The sequence below is a fragment of the Oncorhynchus kisutch genome, linkage group LG11, assembly GCF_002021735.2.
Source record: "Oncorhynchus kisutch isolate 150728-3 linkage group LG11, Okis_V2, whole genome shotgun sequence".
NCBI lineage: Eukaryota > Metazoa > Chordata > Actinopteri > Salmoniformes > Salmonidae > Oncorhynchus > Oncorhynchus kisutch.
The window spans coordinates 74,323,058-74,345,257 of NC_034184.2; the positions used below are offsets into that span (position 1 = coordinate 74,323,058).

At 43.2% G+C, this 22,200-nt stretch overlaps 2 protein-coding genes across 2 annotated transcripts; one reads left to right on the forward strand and one right to left on the reverse strand.

Annotated features, from left to right (window-relative positions):
* Positions 1-1,524: 1,524 nt before the first annotated feature.
* flt3 (fms related receptor tyrosine kinase 3) lies at positions 1,525-14,778 on the forward strand. Its single transcript, XM_020494305.2, has 23 exons — positions 1,525-1,678; positions 2,116-2,210; positions 3,194-3,342; positions 4,561-4,685; positions 5,037-5,163; positions 5,298-5,440; positions 5,561-5,697; positions 5,830-5,968; positions 6,202-6,379; positions 6,561-6,658; positions 6,748-6,856; positions 8,313-8,542; positions 9,300-9,397; positions 9,477-9,609; positions 9,734-9,838; positions 9,965-10,075; positions 10,279-10,494; positions 10,635-10,750; positions 10,893-11,015; positions 11,137-11,248; positions 12,440-12,539; positions 12,658-12,763; positions 12,890-14,778. The coding sequence occupies exons 1-23, from the start codon at positions 1,651-1,653 to the stop codon at positions 13,088-13,090; spliced, it is 2,979 nt and encodes a 992-aa protein (XP_020349894.2). The 5' UTR covers positions 1,525-1,650; the 3' UTR covers positions 13,091-14,778.
* Positions 14,779-16,258: 1,480 nt separating this feature from the next.
* On the reverse strand, positions 16,259-20,419 carry LOC109900140 (pancreas/duodenum homeobox protein 1-like). Its single transcript, XM_020495860.2, has 2 exons — positions 19,780-20,419; positions 16,259-17,506 (listed from the first exon to the last, which is right to left on the reverse strand). The coding sequence occupies exons 1-2, from the start codon at positions 20,168-20,170 to the stop codon at positions 17,130-17,132; spliced, it is 768 nt and encodes a 255-aa protein (XP_020351449.1). The 5' UTR covers positions 20,171-20,419; the 3' UTR covers positions 16,259-17,129.
* Between the last annotated feature and the right edge of the window lie 1,781 nt (positions 20,420-22,200).

Here is a 22,200-nt window from a genome sequence, read left to right on the forward strand (position 1 = left end):
TAGTCCAACGCTCTAACCACTAGGCTACCCTGCCACCAAGAATGTGCAAAGCTGAGAGATTTTGTTAAGCAGAACACACCTGAGTAGGATTCTATTTAATTGACAGGCACACTCAGGCACTAGTGGTCCTGGCGGCGGGGGGCAGGGGGGTCCAGTACCCCTGTGACAACAATTTTGGACCCCCTTGTGGCCCACCTAAATGTGGAGTATGAAATAATGTGTACATAACACATTTTTGCTATTGTTCTTTTTTACATCCATTATTAGACAGTGGCAACGATGATGATTATGAACATGGTCTTTTGCCTGCTAATGCCTCCAATGCAGTGAAGAAAACGATATGACAACAATAACGTCTAATGTAACTGGCCTCTCTAACAGTACATCTGGCCCCAGCTTGGCCCCCCCCCCAGTTGAAATGGTCTAGAACCGCCACTGCCCATTCTCTACACAGACTGGGTGCCCCATAACCATTAGCTGCAGTAGGCCTATACGCAAATAGACCGTTTCCGCATATGTATCTGTGCCATTCACTTTGAACTGAACTGTTTTTACAGGGTGATCGGTCTTGAGTAGATGAGCTTGTTTTGAGATCAAAGTAAGAACTACATGTAGTGAGCATGTGCACATATGTACATATATGTTCATATCCTTTGCTAGTTAGTGAGTTATTAGCCCAGTTATAGATCATTTGTAGTCAGCAATGGGGTGACTGCTTCCTCCAAGAGCACTAAACTTGTGTACATGTCTAGACATCTTTGAAAAGCGAGTCAGTTAAAGAGCTTTTTTTTTTAATTCTGAAAGGGGTGTTGTTTTATCAGACAGGCTTGAATGAGCTAAGTAGCCAAAGGCAGAGGGTAGCATAGTTTGTCAGATTCTCTGTAATAATGGTATGGGAATAATTATGCATTTTATTTTGTGAAGTGGATCAAACAACACAACAATATATTCAGTCACCTCCTTGTCTGAATGACAAGTGGATAAACAGGTTTTAGTGTCAAGCCCTGCATGTTTTTTTTTCAAAAGTCTCATGGAATGTTGGCCTACATTGAACACCACATATTGGCTGCTACTATAGGCTGAACGATAGAACAAAATGTTTAATCGAAAACCAGATTTTTTTAGGCTTAGTTGAGATGATGAAGAGGTATTCTACATTACGTTTCCAATGTTAGAGTCGAACCGTTAGGGGCAAAAGGAGCCAGATGTATTACTAAAATACCAAAATATCGCTTTTGCAACGAATTGTCAAAATGAATGCCATATTGACATGTTTCCCTATAACTAAGCCTAAAACATCTGGTTTTCGATTAAACGTTTTTTTGTCAAGAAAGTTACTATTTAATGTCATTGTAGCCTGTTAGGTTATTAGAAAGATTTCCATAAAATTGGTAGGTGGTAATCGCATTAAGGCCTATAAACTATAAACTAGTTCATGACCAGGTTTTAATACCCAACCATCCTCATGTGTGTGGCCAGTCATTAAAATGAACTGTGATAACGTCATGAACCCAGAGCCACAGAGCAGTCTATCTGAAAAAGAACTGCACATCAGATGAAACGTCACGATTAAAAGAGAACTTCTTGGGGCTTCGCTCTCGAGACCGTCTCATTGTGAGACAAAGCTAGATACGTTGAAGACCAACGCCAATGAAGGGAAAGAGGAGAGTTGAGATCGGTGAGTTATTAAAATCATCACCAACAATGTGTTTTATAGCACAAATAATCAATGGAATAGTATTATCTCTATTCACATTGAAATTTAGCGTCATGGTTGTCTTATTCATAAGTTTGTTCGACGATTGTTTTATTCTATAAACCCTAAAGTAACAATACATGTCCACCTTTTCCCCAAATACATTTGAATACAAAATAAAAACATTCATTCTAGCTAATTATTTGTTCAAATGTAAATGTTGCACAAAACTATATGCTGCATTTGATTCATTCCCATCGTCGCAAATTCCTCAATATCATCCATCTGCTGTGTATAATGTATTTCTTTTTTTGTCTTCACCTGAAAGAAAACCATTGCAACAAATTGATGAAAATACGCCTTGATTAGATATTATAAAGTAATTTGGTTTCCGTTGATCTGGTTCTCTGTTTCTCCAGCGGCGCTCCTGTTGCTGTGCGCTCTTTGTGACGGAGACGAGTTGCAGCCTCAGCGAGACGCACCTCGAGCGCAATGTATCACCACCAGCCTGACTGTAGGTGCCTAAACTGACCGTAATTTGTGCATTCGTGGGATTAATTGATCAACCTGACCGGTCACTTACTGTAAACCTAAATGATCAATCGGATTTTGAAAAGACCTGTGGCCTATCCCCCGCTTCGGCTCCTGTTTCATTACTTATTAGAGTGAAAGTTTGGTGGTCTGTGGCTGAGTCCCATTTTGAGATTATCCTCACAAACAATTACATCCGGTTTGTCAGCTCATGTGCATTTATCGTTGAGATTTTTCTAATGGTGGGCTGTGTGGCCGAATGTCACTTCACATTGCATTGCAGAAGGATACAGGATTGCTCTGGTCATATATTTTGAAGGATAATAAAAGTGAAATTCTGCAGCCCTAACATAACTCTGAAAGCAGATGTATTTCTGCTCTGACTTCAACAAGGTAAATGGAATAACAATGCATGAAAGAAGAGGGTGGAAACTCACAGTTAGTGGTGGTGACATAGCACCACAGCACAGGAGGCTGCTGAGGGGAGAACAGCTCATAATAATGGCTGGAACAGAGACAATGGAATAGAACCTGGAACCCATGTGTTTGATGGATTTGATACCATTCGCTCCAATCATTACCACAAGCCCGTTCTCCCCAATTAAGCTGCCAACATCCTCCTGTGCACCACACCTACTAGCCTATGTGTTCCTGTCATACACTGTCTAAAAAGGTGTCAAAACAAATGCTTATAGATGCAGTCCTCTAAATGTGACCTTGACTCAGAGAACAAAAGCAGAACTGCTATTTTAATAGAATGTCAAGAAATGTACAATTGACATTCTCGCCAGGCTTCTCGTACTTTCCAAATGTAAAACACAGTTTGATGAATGTCTGACATTTGTGTTCAAACAGCTTTATGAATATTATGAAAACTGATCTATATTCACTTCAAAAGCCATCTCGTTTTACAGCTGATCATCCTCACTTACTCTCTCTCCCTGACATGGTGACATGTTGTTCCAGGGGGTGTGGTGTACTCTGTCTGAAGCCCATCTGAATGGTTCTGGTCCTACCAGACTAGAGGTCCCTGCTGGGCAGAGCCTCCATATCATCATGCAGAGCCTCCCAGGAGACCCTGTCTGCAGCTGGAGCCGTGGACCTGACCCAATAAGGTAGGCGTGGGTGTGCTATGTTTCTTCAATTTAAAGTTTTATGAAGTTTTCTTTGTTTTCAATCAACCAACAAAACACATTCCACATTCACAGATGTGACAGGCTTTAAAAACACATTCCACATTCACAGATGTGACAGGCTTTAAAAACACATTCCACATTCACAGATGTGACAGGCTTTAAAAACACATTCCACATTCACAGATGTGACAGGCTTTAAAAACACATTCCACATTCACAGATGTGACAGGCTTTAAAACACATTCCACATTCACAGATGTGACAGGCTTAAAAAACACATTCCACATTCACAGATGTGACAGGCTTTAAAAACACATTCCACATTCACAGATGTGACAGGCTTTAAAAACACATTCCACATTCACAGATGTGACAGGCTTTAAAAACACATTCCACATTCACAGATGTGACAGGCTTTAAAAACACATTCCACATTCACAGATGTGACAGGCTTTAAAACACATTCCACATTCACAGATGTGACAGGCTTTAAAAACACATTCCACATTCACAGATGTGACAGGCTTTAAAAACACATTCCACATTCACAGATGTGACAGGCTTTAAAAACACATTCCACATTCACAGATGTGACAGGCTTTAAAAACACATTCCACATTCACAGATGTGACAGGCTTAAAAACACATTCCACATTCACAGATGTGACAGGCTTTAAAACACATTCCACATTCACAGATGTGACAGGCTTAAAAAAAGAAGAAAAAAAGTTCAAATATATAATAATAATACATTTAAAAAAAATACAATTAAAATAAAAGATTAAGAAAAATAATAAAAGTTTTTTTTGTGTGTTATATATATACATACTGTACATACACGCATCCATATATACACGCACATACACATACGTACACATATACATACATACATTCACACCCATACACACACACATATCCTACATACCTACATGTACTCACAAATATTATTTTTTTAAACACACAAAAAACATGTATAAAACTTGCAGCAGCACTATCGAGGTTCTTATTAGCTATGTCTAGCCTTCGCTGAGACAACGAGCCAATAATTCGTTTTTAGTTTTTACAGCACCTTGGTGTGGGTGTGTTTGTCTTTGTTGTGTTACCTGGCACCTCAAGGCCATTGTAACATTATTGCAGGGTTCTGTGTACTTTTGCATCCTTGCTGAATTCATCTGTAATTCTTTGTCCTGCCAACAGAGGGGGCTATTCTATGGCCATACCACAGACGTCTGTGAGTGATTCTGGAGAGTACTCCTTCGGCTGTGTGAATTGTGGCATCATCTCCTCTCTGACACTCTCTCTACTGGTTGGACCTCCTCTGAGTGAGTGACATACCTTCTTTTCTAAACCACTAATGTGATATCAGATTCTGATGTGCACCACATTAAAGTCATATTTTTATTTTTATTTTTTACCTTTATTTTACTAGGCAAGTCAGTTAAGAACTAATTCTTATTTTCAATGACAGCCTAGGAACAGTGGGTTAACTGCCTGTTCAAGGGCAGAACGACAGATTTTGTACATTGTCAGCTCGGGGATTTGAACTTGCAACCTTTCGGTTACTAGTCCAATGCTCTAACCACTAGGCTACACTAACGTCAATACCATCATCATGATTCTGAACAACATTGAAATTCCTAGCTGTAGTTCATTCTCCCATTGGTTACCTTCAGGACGTCCGTCAAAGCCACATCTGAAATACATCCCTGGGAGAAGAGGCTTTTTACCTAACTTCCAGTGTTCTTCAGAGGGAAATCCCAAGCCAGAAATCAAATGGTTCAATAACCTTGACAAGACTGGGTAAACTTTGGTGAACATAATATAGAATCTTAAAGAGTGTCTTCAGGGTTTTGACTTGAGTTTTGACTTGAGTTTCATATGTAGGACCTCTCCAAGGATGGCTACATACTTTAATTTCTCCTCCTGTCCCACAGACAAGGTAGTCATGGGAACGAGACATCTAAAGACTCCGAGAGGTCCAACAACACAGAGGGAAGTAAACCATACTACAAGACACCAGTTATGTGCTGTGCTATTAACCCCAAAGGAGAAGAGTGTTCTCAGCTCTATGACTATGGTTAGTATTATTGTATTAGTGTGAACGTAATGCCCCCCCCCCAAAAAATGGAATTTAAGGCACTCAGTCAATTGAATAGTGACTGATGTGTGATCTGTTGGCTTCCTGTGTGTGTCTCAGACTTGGACAGCAGTCGTAGTGTGGATGATGATAATGAAGCTCCAGAGATCACTCTGAGCCCGGGTCAGCCCCTGCTGCTCCGCTGTAGAGAGAGAGAGAACAGCACCACACAGTGGCTGACGGAGAATCAGGAACATGTAAGCGTTATCACTCATTCATTAACCTTTTACTTACATTGTTGAAAGCATATGATCAGACCCATTTCACTTTCCTCTCCAAGACTTGTTCACTGTATTTGAGGTAATGCAGTATACCGTCTTTTCCTCCAGGTGTCCGTATATAAACTATCCTATAAAGGAATAGGTATGACCTACCTGTTCTTTGAGTCGGTGAGAGTGAACCACAGTGGCATCTACATCTGCCGGAGCAACAAGAACAAGATCAAGTCCACCCACATCCGGGTCCTGGGTCAGTACAACAGGCAACAACACTGAATCGTTCTCTTTTTACCTTTTCTTTTCAGTCAAACATTCCCTTGACTTTTTAAAAATGTCTATGTTTACTTGGTCTTTACTCATCTGTCAGACACTTTCTTGTCATCTGTCCTGATTCTCTCCGTACCACCACCCCTTACCTGTTTTCCCTCCATATGATGATTTCCAAGTGATTTCCATGTGATTTCCGGTGTTGTGTGTCCTCAGAGAAGGGCTTCATTTCCATCGACCAGCTGAATGAGAGCAGTACCATCTCAGCCCAGGAGATGCCAGGGTTCTGTCTGCGGGCCCTGGTCTCCTCATACCCTCTCCTACGCTGCCATTGGCTGAGCCCGGGTGGTGTACAGACCCAGTGCCCTGAACCCACACGGCTGTGGAAGAACAGGTAGAGTAAGGCTGGTGGCCTCTGTGTGGGCTTCCTGAGACTTCATTTAATCCAGGACATACTGCCATATCCATGTTCTATTTGGTTCCGTGTTTCTGTTGCAGTTTTCTAAAGCTTTACTAAAGGTCTACTGTATCTACAACATTTGATGAGGTTAAGTCTGGTTCCCCCCCCCCCCCAGGACTCTGGAGCTATGCAACCCTGAGCCAGGAGAGTACCAGTTAAATCTGGAGGCTGGGGTGCTGAACCTCACAAAGACCCTCTCTCTGTGTGTGGCAAGTGAGTGACAGCCAACTGCCCAGTCAGATAAGACTTGTGATTGTGTGCATGACTCCTCAGTAAGACACCTGTCCTCCTCTGTCTCTCAGGTACGCCCACCCCCACTCTCTTCCAGGAAGAAGACTACATCACCTGTAAGACCAACAGCCCCCTCCCCTTCAACCTCACCTGGAGGTTCTGCTCTCTGTCCAATGACAGGTACCTCTAGATTTAGGCCAGAGTTTCTCATGTTAGGATTCAGCTATATATCTTAACACTAGTGGTGTGCACCAATATCAACAATTCGATATGATATTTATATCATTTGATATCGATATGAGCAAGGCATATGCGGCAGCAGGGTAGCCTAGTGGTTAGAGCTGACAGATCGGGGATTCAAACTTGCAACCTTTCATTTACTAGTCCAACATCTGCCGTTCTGCCCCTGAACAAGGCAGTTAACCCACTGTTCCTAGGCTGTCATTGAAAATGAAGAATTTGTTCTTAACTGACCTGCCTAGTTAAATAAAGATTTTAAAAAATCTTGATATTGGTTATTGTTCCTGTTAACCTACCCAGATAGCACCTAATGTTCTGAGAACCATATGTTTCTCAGAGCTTGGTGAGAGTGTGGTTGTCCTATGGTTATTTTCCATACAATCTTCCTACAAAGTTTTGGGAATCCAGGATTCGTTCTGAGAACCATATTTTTGTTAGGTGTCAATTTCATGGTTCTATTTAAAGTAATGTTCTCAGAACGTTCAGAGAACATTAAGAAACAACGTTCTTAAAAATAAATATTTGCATTATTAATTCCTAAGCAAATTCATTTCCATGTGTCCTATCTTTGCTTGAAGATCAGAACAGTAAACCTAAGCTAGCAGTGTTATTAAAAGTCTCACTGAAACATGCTCTCAGAACGTTAATTAATTATCTTCAAATCACCTATAATTTCCGTTCTCAGGACGTTAATTAAACCAGGAAAACTTTCAGGGAACCATAGTAAAATGTTCTCGGAACCTACTTTCCCACAACTTCTAAGAAACGAAATGTGCTAGCTGGGTATTTACTTACTTAGTCCTCTTCATTCCTATTTGGAACATAAGGCTTCCTTCCACAAGAGGGCACCACTGCTGCTGGTCTTCTGCCTTTTTGGGGATGGTTTTCCATGATAGGCCACTGTCCTTCATCTCTTTCTCCACAGCCCTTCGCCAGGTTTCTTTTGGGTGGCCACGCTTCCTTTTGTTAACTTACACTATTATGTAAAAGAAAAATACAGGATTTTGCTGCAACACTCTTACAGACTTGCAATGTAGCATAGGCCTACTTAAATGCCTGCTGATAGGCCATCAACAAGGTTCCCATTGCCCAATGGGCAATCAGCAAAAAGTTGTCTGAACTGCACAAAGCCAGTGCAATGTTATTCATTAAAAACAATATATCGAAATTGGTTTTAAAAAATGCAACTGATATCGATTTTCAATGCCATTGCCCATGCCTAGTTAACCCCTGAAGCAACTTTATGGGGAGGTTTCCCTGACACAAACTAAGATCATTTTCAATGGAAATTCTCCATTGATCGTGCTGTTTAGTCCAGGAATAGACTTAATCTGTGTCTGGGAAACCGACCCTACGTGTTTTTCTGTGTGTGTTAACCCCCCCCCCCCCCCCCCAGCTGTCAGTCAGAGTCTGCAGCCTGGAAGGAGATCCCTGCCCCTCCCCCAGAGCTCTGTGACTCAGACCAGTTCTGCCATAAGAAGGTCCTCAGCTCTCTGGACAGGGTCGAGGTGGGGAACCACTTTGTCAAGTGCTGCATTGCAAACTCTGTCCACCCACAGTCACACTGCAGCGAGACACTGTTCAATGCAGGAATGGTCTTTCAGCAGCAGCGTACCTTCAAACGACGTAAGTGGTCAGTCAGGAAAAATAAGTCATCAGAAAATCATCTACAGCTTTAAGTATTTTTATAATGGTTGTCAGAATTGGTCACAGTGTTGTCATGGCTGTTGTCAGACATTGGTCACAGTGTTGTCATGGCTGTTGTCAGACATTGGTCACAGTGTTGTCATGGCTGTTGTCAGACATTGGTCACAGTGTTGTCATGGCTGTTGTCAGACATTGGTCACAGTGTTGTCATGGCTGTTGTCAGACATTGGTCACAGTGTTGTCATGGCTGTTGTCAGACATTGGTCACAGTGTTGTCATGGCTGTTGTCAGACATTGGTCACAGTGTTGTCATGGCTGTTGTCAGACATTGGTCACAGTGTTGTCATGGCTGTTGTCAGACATTGGTCACAGTGTTGTCATGGCTGTTGTCAGACATTGGTCACAGTGTTGTCATGGCTGTTGTCAGACATTGGTCACAGTGTTGTCATGGCTGTTGTCAGACATTGGTCACAGTGTTGTCATGGCTGTTGTCAGACATTGGTCACAGTGTTGTCATGGCTGTTGTCAGACATTGGTCACAGTGTTGTCATGGCTGTTGTCAGACATTGGTCACAGTGTTGTCATGGCTGTTGTCAGACATTGGTCACAGTGTTGTCATGGCTGTTGTCAGACATTGGTCACAGTGTTGTCATGGCTGTTGTCAGACATTGGTCACAGTGTTGTCATGGCTGTTGTCAGACATTGGTTATATCTGCTGATGTGTGTGTTCCATCAGCCTCCAACTCCTCTCAACTCCTGAAGGTGTCCAGTCTGGTTCTGTTCCTGGCTTTGATGCTGGTCAGCGTGGCACTGCTCTACTTCCTCAGGAAAAAGGTACACACACACAGACACACAGACAGACTTGCTCACCACACTCAAACATTCTCACACCCTCCTGATATGTTGTGTGTAGAAACCCCAGTACCAGAGCCAGCTGCAGGTGATTCAGATGACGGGGTCTAATGACAACGACTACATCTACATCAACTTCAAAGACTTCCAGTATGACCAGAAATGGGAGTTCCCCAGAGAGAACCTGGAGCTGGGTAAGACTGGGGAGATGTACCAGTGAAATGACGTAGCCTGACCCATCTACTTGGGAATCTCTAGTCTCCAGCCTCACCAATAGTATTCCCACCAACCCTGTGTTGTTGTGGTCTTTCTCCCCAGGGAAGGAGCTGGGCTCTGGGGCCTTTGGCATGGTGCTTCAAGCTACAGCCCACGGCATCTGCAATCCTGGGATCTCCCTGCAGGTGGCTGTCAAGATGCTGAAAGGTACAGGGTTTTACCATAAGTGTTGGTGTTTGCTGAAGACACACTTTGTTTTTCATACTATTTAACATACCCTGCACCAGTGAAGTCACTCAGATCGTTGTTGAGTCTTGATGTTTGCCCATGCAGAGAAGCATGAGACAGTGGAAAAAGAGGCTCTGATGTCAGAGCTGAAGATGTTGACTCACATCGGACGGCATGCTAACATCGTCAACCTGCTGGGGGCGTGCACTGGCTCAGGTACGACAGCCAATCACAGACAGGCTCAGAAACCAGCATCTAGCAGAAATAACGCAGGAATAACTACAACATGTAATTGCCAAGAACATGTCTTTAGATATTGTACTGAAACGAGTACATGTGTATTTAGGACTGTCTCTAAGCGCCTGTGTGTGACTCTGTGAATGTGTGTATCTGACTCTGTGACTGTGTGACTTTGACAGGGCCAACGTACCTGATCTTCCAGTACTGCCATAATGGGGACCTGCTGAACTACCTGAAGAACAACAGAGAGCTGTACCACAAGTCTCTGACCGAGGCTTTCACTAGGGACCGCTTCAGCAGACTTTACCACAACCTGCCCAAGAGGAGCTCCACTGGAGGGCAAGAGAGCATCGCCCTCCTCAGCCTCACCTCCTCTCCCATGGACACCTCTGATGGTCAGTGTTGTGTAGACACAGACACATGAAGAAATAGGCATGCTAATGTATAAAGCAGCACAGTTAAACACGTCAGTAGGATCTATTCACTGTTTGCCGGTAGATCCTGTTGACCCCAGCTGATCCATGCTGATCCACAGGTCCAGGGATCTATGAGAAGCTGCAGGAAGAGGAGGAGGAGGCACTGACCTATGACGACCTGCTCAGCTTTTCCTACCAGGTGGCCAAAGGCATGGACTTCCTGTCCTCTAAGCACGTACGTGGATTGACAACCCTGCACACTACACACTGCACCATATTCACTTCACCATGTCCCCTCATACATGTAATAGTCCCTATTCCCTACATCATTACTCTCTACACACTCTCTCTATCTGGGTGTGTGTTTCTGTGTCCAGTGTATCCATCGGGACCTTGCGGCCAGGAACGTGTTGGTGTCTCAGGGTGGACTAGTAAAGATCGGAGACTTTGGACTGGCCCGGGACATCCACAACGACTCCAACTACGTAGTGAGAGGAAATGTAGGTACTATACACAGAAGGGAGTGTTTGTCTGTATTCTACAGATGCTCTGTTGTCAGTGACAACAGCTCTGTTCTAGGCATGCGGTGTCAGTGTGTGTGTCTGATGTCTTGTGTCGCAGGTGCGTCTGCCAGTGAAGTGGATGGCTCCAGAGAGTATCTTCCAGGGGATGTACACCATGCAGAGCGACGTCTGGGCCTATGGTATCCTGCTGTGGGAGGTCTTCTCTCTGGGTAGCTATATAAACATACCTACTATTTTTGTAAAAATGTATTGTCATTATTTTATTTAGTTTTTGTCCTTTATATTGTGTGTTGACCGAGTTTGGGGATGAGGTGGGGCTGCCAGGGGTATGTTTAGGATGGGGGGGGGGGGGCTGCCAGGGGTATGTTTAGGATGGGGGGGGGGCTGCCAGGGGTATGTTTAGGATGGGGGGGGGGGGGGGGGGGGCTGCCAGGGGTATGTTTAGGATGGGGGGGGGGGGGGGGGCTGCCAGGGGTATGTTTAGGATGGGGGGGGGGGGCTGCCAGGGGTATGTTTAGGATGGGGGGGGGCTGCCGGGGGTATGTTTAGGATGGGGGGGGGGGGGCTGCCAGGGGTATGTTTAGGATGGGGGGGGGGGGCTGCCAGGGGTATGTTTAGGATGGGGGGGGGGGGGCTGCCAGGGGTATGTTTAGGATGGGGGGGGGGCTGCCAAGGGTATGTTTAGGATGGGGGGGGGGGGGCTGCCAGGGGTATGTTTAGCATGGGGGGGGGCTGCCAGGGGTATGTTTAGCATGGGGGGGGGGCTGCCAGGGGTATGTTTAGGATGGGGGGGGCTTCAAAAAGCATACATACAATTCCCAATCTGGCCCTCAAACCATCATAGCCACCTAATCATCCCCAGTTTACAATTGGCTCATTCATCCCCCTCCTCTCCCCTGTAACCATTCCCCAGGTCATTGCTGTAAATGAGAATGTGTTCTCAGTCAACCTACCTAAAAAACACACTTATTAAAGATGTATTCCCTGCATCTTTATTATATGTGATTTGCTCTCTTCCTCCCTCCCTCTCTCCCTCTCTCTCCCTCTCCCTACCCCTCCCTCTCTCTCTCTCTCCCTCCCTCTCTCTCTCCCTCTCCCTCTCTCTCCCTACCCCTTTCTCTCTCCCTCTATCTCTCTCTCCCTCTCTCTCCCTACCCCTTTCTCTCTCCCTCTCTCTCCCTACCCCTTTCTCTCTCCCTCTCTCTCCCTACCCCTTTCTCTCTCCCTCTATCTCTCTCCCTCTCTCTCCCTACCCCTTTCTCTCTCCCTCTCCCTCTCTCTCCCTACCCCTTTCTCTCTCCCTCCCTCTCTCTCTCCCTCTCCCTCTCTCTCCCTACCCCTTTCTCTCTCCCTCTATCTCCCTATTTTCCTCTACCTCCCCCTCTCCCTCTCCCTTTAAGGTTTGACCCCCTACCCGGGGATAAAGGTGGACAACAACTTCTATGTGATGATAGAGAGAGGTTTTAAGATGGAGCAGCCGTACTATGCCAGTGAATCTGTGTAAGTATCCACAACCGCTCTGCACCTACGTCTATACATCATACACATTTAAAATTACAATCAAATATATGAACTGTAAAGGAGGTTTCATCCCCCTTTCCCTCCCTCTCTCCCATAGGTATAAGATGATGTGCAAGTGCTGGGCACTGGAGCCTCGGGGCCGCCCTCACTTTGCCAAGCTGGTGGCCTTCATGGGCGACCAACTGGCCGACATTGAGGAGAAGGTGAGATTCAAACAACACAATAAGCCTCAATGTAGACGTATCAAACTTTACAACTGGATAGCACACAGCATTCCATTAGAATCAGGATTTCTTCTCATTTCTTACTATGCCCCTTTTCTGTCTTAGCTCTACTGTAAGCTCATCCTGGACAAGAGCTCCAATGACTCCTTATACCAGAATGCACCAGTGAATTCTGACCTCTCTGCCTTGGCCAAAGAAAAGGAGATTCTTTTGACACAGACCCATTCCACTGGAGAGGCCCCAACAACCAAAACAACACCCTCTGACATGGATGCCATGGAGGCTGATGATGATACACCTCTGTAACCATATCTGTGAGTGCAGGGGCCAATCTATCCTTCTAATTATTCTATTCCATACAATATACTCAGGGTTGGGGAGTAATGGATTACATGTAAGGGATTACAAAAAAAACAGAAACTGCTATCTGTAACAGCAAAAATATTGTTATTGGATTACATATAGTTTTGAAAAACTAGATGATTACTTCGAGGATTACTTTTAAATTCAGAAAGGATGTTTTCTCAATGACATTCAAATCAGCATTGAAAAAAGGTGCAAGTTTATGTTTGTTTCACCTGAGTGAGTCTGACCACAAGTCAGAGACAACTATGATGACACACAAAATGTGTTTGATGGATTGCGGGAAAAGAGCAGGAATAGGCTTTTGTAGGTTACAGTCTGAGCTGTGTCTTCCAATGGAATGATTGCTGTCAGCATCCAAAGATTATCCAACTTGAATAAATGCTTGGAGGTAAGGATGACAGCAGTGGTGTCGTCTACGGCGATACGGATATCACTTATTATTGATATCTACATAGCGTATTGATGTGAGTCACACTGCTGCTCTCTCATTTAGCAATTTCTGCTTTACGGATTGTGCTTGTTGTGGATGGCTGTTCACAAATCTAAATGTGTATTTGAACCCAATAATGGTTGAATTCAAGAAATTTAAGCTGCCTATCAATCATTGTTTTTGAAACCAGTGGACAGCCAGTGAAAAATGTGCTCTTGCAACAACTGCATAGTGCAGATCCCAAATAAAAGTAAGGGTTTTATTACTCAATCTAATTCATGCTTATTAAAATATACATCCATAGACCTAATGGACACATGCTCAAACTCACACACTTTTGATAGACTTAAAGGGGCAATCTGTAGTTGCTGCATCCATTTGATAAATTCTATATATTAATGTAAAGATATAATGTAATCATATGTAGTAGAAAGTGATGGGTTTGAAGAATCTTAGACAACCAACACATAAAGTAAAACTTTAAATTCATGTATGGCCAGCTATGTAAACTTTAACATTGATTTATCCTGCAATAGATGTTATTCAATTGGTAACATACATTTTTGTATTTTTCAAATGCCTCTTAAGGGGAAAGTAATCTAAAAGTAACGGAATGCAATCAGATTACGTTCATGAGTTTGGGTAATCCAAAAATTACGCTACTGATTACAATTTTGGAGAGGTAACTGTAACGGATTTCATTTAGAAAGTAATCTACCCAACTCTGAACATACTCTGTTTAAGATCTCACATATTATATTGTGGCACTGGCAGTCTATATTTGTATATTGTTGTGGATTTTAAATGCACTGAATTGAATACTTGCTTTATCCAAATACGTTTAACAATGAATATGTTCGCTCCTACACTGTAGAAATGGATAAATAAATATTTAACATTGAAACATAGTAGAGAATGTAGCATTTAATACATTTTAATACCAAGTGTTGGGCTGAGACGACCTCTTCTTGAGAACATATTGCACACATTATATTGAATTTACTGTGTGAAACCAACGCGAGTCGCGTTTTTAGTGCTTTTGGATAAGAGTTATTTCAGTCATTATAAATGAGAGCCAGGTTCAGAAGACTGCTGGATTATTCTGTCAATGTTTTTCTGTGTGAAGTTGCTTTCTTTATGTTTGTCCATTTGAGTTCTCGAAATTATTCTTATATTTGAAATAAAGTATTTAAAATGATCCCTGTTTTTTGTGGATTTTTAGATCTATCGGTAACAAATAGTGGTGTATTATATTCGGAGGCGGGGGGGAAAACAACAGCACGAAATGCACAACAGGTGGCGCGAGAGCTACATTAGTCGCCAGAGCGACAGCTTCGGTTCAGGTGTCCCGAACAACAAACAGGCATAGGTTCAGGTTGCATTCTAGGTTAGTAAGGCTACAAAGCTGTGCGTAAAAAAAGGCACGAGTGGTTCCAAAGCGCCTTGTTGTCGATGAGTTCATTAACCCTACAGTAATTGCACACTGGGCTTTTCTGTTGACCTGTCCAACGGTCCGTTTTTGGGCTGCTGTTGGTGAGTCTGTGCCGACGAGATAGCAGAGTTTAACATGGACATCGGATCAGTGAATGATCTTCCTTACGACGACTTTGTGAATGTTTTCGGTACTGTGCTGGAGAAATCTCAAATCATACCGGCTGCGGTATGGTCCCGCGCCCTTTGCTGATCTGGAGGCCAGTATAAACTATTTCATCTCGCGCATTGCCCGGCTCAATACGGAATACAAGGACCATTTGGGTTCCCCTTCGTAATATGCTCGCGGATTAACAACAAGACGACCATCCTACGGTAGCTAGAGGAGCGACTCCGGGAACGGGTGCCATCGATGAAGTGAAGAAGATCTGTCATGTCCGTTTACAGATGCTCTTGGTCCCGGTCATACCCAACAAACTATGGCCGTGTTTGAGAACACCAAAACTGTAATGTATCGTAGGTCAATTGCAGTGGTGGAAAAGGTATCCAATTGCCATGCTTGAGTAAAAGTAAAGATGCCTTAAAGTAACATTTCTCAAGTAAAAGTGAAATTCACTAATTAAAATACTAATTGAGTAAAAGTATTTAGTTTGAAATACATTGAAGTATCAAAAGTAAATGTAATTGCTCAAATATACTTATTTATCAAAAGTATAAATACTTTCAAATTGCTCATATTAGGCAAGCCAGATGGCACGATTTAAAAAAAAAAAAATGTTTTGTTTGCGGATAGTCAGGGGCACACTCAAACACTCAGACATAATTTACAAATTAAACATTTGTGTTTAGTGAGTCTACCAGATCAGAGGCCGTAGGGACGAACATGATGTTGTTTTGATAAGTGCATGAATTGAACCATTCTCCTGTCCTGTTGAGCATTCCAAATGTAACGAGTACTTTTGGGTGCCAGGGAAAATGTATGGCTCAGTAAGTACTTAATTTTCATTAGGAATGTAGTGTAGTAAGAGTAAAAGTTGTGAAACATATACATAGTAAATTACAGTACAGATACCCCAATGTCGCCTGCAATGTCAAACAAGCCCCACGACTGACTGACGTGATGACTTACGGTTTCGTGTGGTCTGCCTGCTGTGTTGAATGTGCTTGAATACTGGATAATAATGTCAGCATTATTGTTGTGCGTAAAGGCGTAATTGTACAATGTGCCAAGTAATGAAATAACTGCAGATGCTTCATTTGACTTTATTCTGATTTCAAACTTGAACTTTATAGTTTAATAAAGAATTAAAAATACAGTACATTATTCACAGTGCCTATCATTAAGACATCAACGATGTGATAACATTAAGCACATAAATAGGCTATATAATTGGTGTGATTGACTCATTTTTGTCATATAACAATTTATCAGAAAATGCATCAGCATTGTCAATATTGACAGAATCATGTCCCGTGCATAGACTGCATATATTTACATACATAAATTAAACTTGGTTGTACACTGCCAACATTTTCAGAGAAAGTATCTGAAGTGCATTGATTTTAGTAAAGCAATCAAAGTAGGCCAGATGCCCGACGTAGCTCTCAACCGAGTTGTGTGGTCTGTATCAAAACTGTCTCTCCAGGCAATGGGTGCTGCCCTCTTCTGGCAACGCAACTAGAGGCTGCAGACCAGAGCAGTGGGTCTGTACACGTATGTCCAATGCCAACTGTCATCATCAGTGCATAACCCGCATGTCCTCAGCACGACAACATGAGGTTAGAGTTCAGTCGCAGAATGATGATATTGCAGACAATGAACCTGCAGTCCTCGCTTTTCACCTCTCTTCAATCTGACACCACCGATAATGCACATGAATAATACCAACCGAGTCTGTTTGACTGAGGCTGCGATCACACAGGCAGCCGAATTCTGATATTTTTTCCGCTAATTGGTCTTTCGACCAATCACATCAGATCTTTTTCAGAGCTGATCTGATTGATCAAAAGACCAATTAGTGAACAAATATCAGAATTCGGCTGCCTGTCTTAACGCAGCCTAAGAGCGTCCCCTTTCCTCAGTGTCTGTCCAGTTTTCATCCATCCATATCAGCCCTGCTAGGCCGAGTCTCTAGAACCTAACATGGAGTGGGCGTTTAAGGGTGAGGGGGGTGTCGTGGTGGTGGGATGTCCTGCCCCCCCGACTCCCACCCCTGCCTCATCCTTCAAGTCTCCTGACGTAATGGACGAGTCCTGCTCGGGGTCGACCCCCCTCACTCTCTTCTTGTCCTCCTCCTTTTTCCACTTCATTCGTCGGTTCTGGAACCAGATCTTGATGTGTCTCTCTGTGAGGCTGAGGGTGAGGGCCAGCTCGACACGCCGCGGCCTGCTGATGTACTTGTTGAACAGGAACTCCTTCTCCAGCTCCAGGAGCTGTGCTCGCGTGTAGGCCGTCCTTGTCCGCTTGTTCTCCTCCGCCTCCACCATGTAGGGGCCTGAGGAGGGTGGCGGGGGAACACGGGAGAGGATGGGGAGGGAGGAGAGGGTGAGAGAGAGAAAGGTAAAGGGGAGGGGTAGAATGGCGTATCCATTTTGTGGAACTCAAGATTAACTAAACATTGTATCCTGCCACAGTCAGGATACAATGTCCCAGTAATGTCCAAGTAAAGCCTCAATCTAGGTGAAATTGGTAATGACTCACCATTTAGAACTCTAGTGTACCTATCTGAAACACACACAGCAGCACATTGGCTGAACACAGTCAGCTCACACACTGATCACCAAAGACTGTATAGAAACAACTCTATTGGGTAACTGATGATACCTGAAACAAACAGTACACATGTAGGCCACAGGCCAACTCTCACAGATGCCGATGCTGCTTCAGTAACAGATATACTATACTGAACGGAAAGTTTCTATGTGAGGCATCATATATTCTCTGACGAACAAAGCCCTGAAATGAAACAAATCACTTTCAAATCTACTTGGGCCACCACATCATATTGAATATTACATAACTGCACATTTATCACAATCACTCACAAATGGATCGATAAATTGGTTTGGAAATTACTATTAAATACTAAAAAATAAAGAATAGGTCTATAGCTACATTTGTATTACTGAGTAAGTTGACGAAAACCAACAACGAAAACCAACAATAGTTGAATGTCGTTTATAATGCGTGTAATCTCTAGTACTAGTCTATATTTAACAGCAATTTCACCTGACAAGGTTTCACTAACTTTAAGGGTTCATTAGTATCAGCCCGGATCAGCAAGGCAATTTAGAGACAGTCCGTGAAAAGTTTACTTCAATGAATCACTTTTATTTCAAGTGACCCTACATGATGTTACCACTACAATTCATTTGTGTTTTGAATTCTGAAATGAGGGCTCACTTGTTAAACTTTCGTTCAGATATATTGGTGAAGGGATTCGTTGATTTAAAAATAAACAATGAAAATCTATTCCATGAATTACTTATCGGACTGCGGGTCAGAGAATACATTTAGAGTTGGCTCATTCTTGCAGTGGTTGCGTTTGTCCATTGAAGAAAATATTTTCACTGAAATTAACTTTTCTTAACTAATTTCGATACAAGTTTATCGCTTGTAAAGTTACATTATTTTCTTAAATAATAAATAATAAAAACACATATCGCCTAATGAGGTTATAATAATTAACACATTTCTATGATAATTGTCTTAATAATAGGCCTACAAACAATATTGTTTAGATCATCTTTGATGAATGTTGAGTTGAGAGAATAATTGTTTATAGGCCTACGCAATAATTGAGAAGAACCGATTCTGCTTGAGACTTATCAACTTTTCCACTTGTTGTTACCCTCAATTTATTTAACAAATTAAATCCATAGTAACATACATTCGTTTAATTGAAACCAACGCAAATGCTGTGTGATTGGTTTGAAAACTTGTTGAATTATTTTAGCCAAAAAAAAATAATAATCCTAAATGCTCCCATTGACCCGCTGAACCGAGTTGATTTAAAATGGCCGCAACAGAAAATACTTTTAGGATTAGGAGTTGACTAATTATTTTCTGTTATCCCTAAACACTCCACGTTAATTATATACCCTTTAATATATTTAACATTAAAACATATATTGATGTAACTAATGTTATTGTAAGACACTTTCATATGTAATAAGAAAAAAAAATCCGTAAGATTTATATGGATCATACCTGCCATTAGCAAATCATTAACAAATAAATAGCCACAACTGAAATGTTCACATATTTGAAGTAAATCGCAACTTAAGACAGAAGGCACGCCTTCAGAGGCATACAACACATTGTGGTTTATATGAGGGGAACACAGGTCCTTTACAGATTAATTGACAAGGTAAACTGACACACTGAGAGTTAGGCTAAATAGCTTTTGAATTATACTTAATGTTCAGTGTAATTGTTGATGAATTCTCTATACATAACACTCACTCCCTTGCTATTGGCAAAATAAAACTCCTGAATGTTCAATTGTTAACTATTGAGGAAATACTTTTGTTGAAATATTGTATTTAGTTCAACGTGTCTAATATTTGTACAGTATAAAATAATGTGTTCAAACTAAGTGTTCAAACGAATCCATTTCGATAGGCCTACCATAAAATAAAGGTCTGCAATATTCCTATAAATGTGTGCGTAAAGATTCCTTGAGAGGCCATAGATTAATTCCTTTCTTTGCAGCACTGCGGTAATAATAACTATGAGAAAATGCCCAAGGTGACTGCAGTGAGTTACCTGCCCACTGTCCCTTCCAGGTGTGCGCGTGAGACTTGGTTGTTTTCATCCAGGGGAAAGGCAGGTGATATTTGTTCCTATCGGCACACAGAGCCAACCCCCCCGGGTATTCGTAACCCCCTGGCTGGAGAGTCTGCTGGGGTGCCTGGGGGTGGTGGAGCTGCGGCACACCCGGGTCCTCTCGCATGGGAATACTGTAAGGAGCAATGTCAGGGAGACTCGCCTGGTCTAGCCCTCCGATGGAGGGCGAGGAGTAGACGGACTGAGCCTGCCGGGCCATGTAGAGGCAGGGCGGAGGGCTGTGGCAGTAGTCCTCGCTGTGTGGACTCTGGTAGGCGCAGGAGTTCTTGAACAGCTGCGCGGGAGAATAGTAGTGCTCTTCTCGATTCATGACTGCCGAGGGCCAGGGCTATCCAACGGGTGTGTGTGCACACGTACCTGCGCCCTATAGCCTACGCAGCGTGGAATATTGTGCTCTGCTCTACCTGTGCTGCTCGTGTGCCTGGCGCCGCTATAGGCCCTGGACAGGTGTGTCATTACCATGTGACCCTGTTGCACCTAAGCCATTGGTCCCACTGTTTACACAAAACGGAAAAGTTCGCGACTTAGTTTCTATTTGAGTCTGTATTCTCTGACCCGCAGTCCGATAATGATTGAACAGAATTTACCGTGCGCAAATCAATGCCCTCGGCAAACACTGCACTGTTTGACGCGGGTATCTGAGACCCACCTGCCGCCGGGTGGTCCTAATGCAGCGGATGGACAGGTGAACGGGGGAATCCGCGGGTCCTATCTCTGCGCGCAGACAGGGGTTAATGCCACCGAACACCTTATCAGAGAGATTGTGGCCTGCGAGACCAATCACGGTGAGAAACGCAAACAGAACGTGTCTTCAGAATGTCAGCATCATCACGGCTTGCTTTGGCTTTGTTGGTGGGAAAGAAGAAGAAACGATGGGAGTACAGTGCCTGTATGTGGATGTCACTGCCGTCGAACAATGTCAGCCATTGAACAGTTACACTGAGTGTACAAAACATTAGGAACACCTGTTCTTTCCATGACATAGACTGACCAGGTGAATCCAGGTGAAAGCTATGCGCCCTTATTGTCGCCTCTTAAATCCACTTCAATCAGTGTAGATGAAGGGGAGGAGACAGGTTAAAGTAACCAAACGGTCGCTTGTTCGAATCCCGGTCGCTTGTTCGAATCCCCGAGCTGACTAGGTGGAAAATCTGTCGATGTGCCCTTGAACAAGGCACTTAACCCTACTTGTTCCTGTAAGTCGCTCTGTGTAATACTACAAATTAAAATGTATATCTGCCATTCAGAGGGTGCACCAGTTTGAGTGAGTCAAGAACTGCAACGCTGCTGGGGTTTTCACGCTCAACATTTTCCGTGTGTATCAAGAATGGTCCACCACCCAAAGGATATCCAGCCAACTTGACACAACTGTGGGAAGCATTGGAGTCAACATGGGCCAGCAGCCCTGTGGAACGCTTTCGACACCTTGTAGAGTCCATGCCCTGAAGAATTGAGGTTGTTCTGGGGGCAAATATGTTGTACACTCAGTGTAGCCTATATGAACGTAGTTCTCTTATCAATATGCGATTGATAGAGGGGGAAATCGATAGCCAGATGTTATAGGCCTACTCGCATCGACTGACCCTGGTGATAAGCAACTTAGATTGGGAGGTGGTTGTCTTGGAAACTTGACAATGTGAGAGGGATCAAAGACCACGTCCTAACTTATTGCTCTCCTAGTTGGATACCTTTTAGTGTTCTGTCAAAAGTTTCCGAACCTGCGACTTTTAAAATCCATCCCAAATGGCTCATTTAACACAATTTAACGGATATCCTCTGGTTACTGGTATTAACAAACAGCATCAGAGCTCGTGTCTCCCGCTGCCACGTTCCCTCTGTGTTTGCTGGTCATTAGGTACTCACTCCATTAAACAACACTCCTCGTGGAAAGAAAAGAGGAGAGCCAGGGTGTAAACCAATTATCATGGAGTGAGGAACAGAACTCAATTAGCGCGCGTGGCGCGTGGAAATACACGTATCTCCAGGACCTCAACTGGGGGGGGTAGCAGTTAAGGCCCATTACTTAAAAGGTCCAATTTATTACGATGTTATAACTTTAATGTTATAAAGCACTATAATTTACTTCAGCTGACCCTGCAGGCCATCAATAACCATATGCTTCTGACAGAAGAAATAGAACCAACACACAGAAACGAATATGGCAGCACTGAGTTCTTCAAGAGCATTTACACCAGTATATTTAATGGGGCACTCAGCACCTGCTATAAAGTTCAAGTAAACCAATTCCATACAAATCAGTCCATGTAATGTCGCTTAAAGGTGTTTATACTTGCTCGTCGTTTGAAAAAGGAAGCTAACTGTTAATCCGCGTCTAATCCC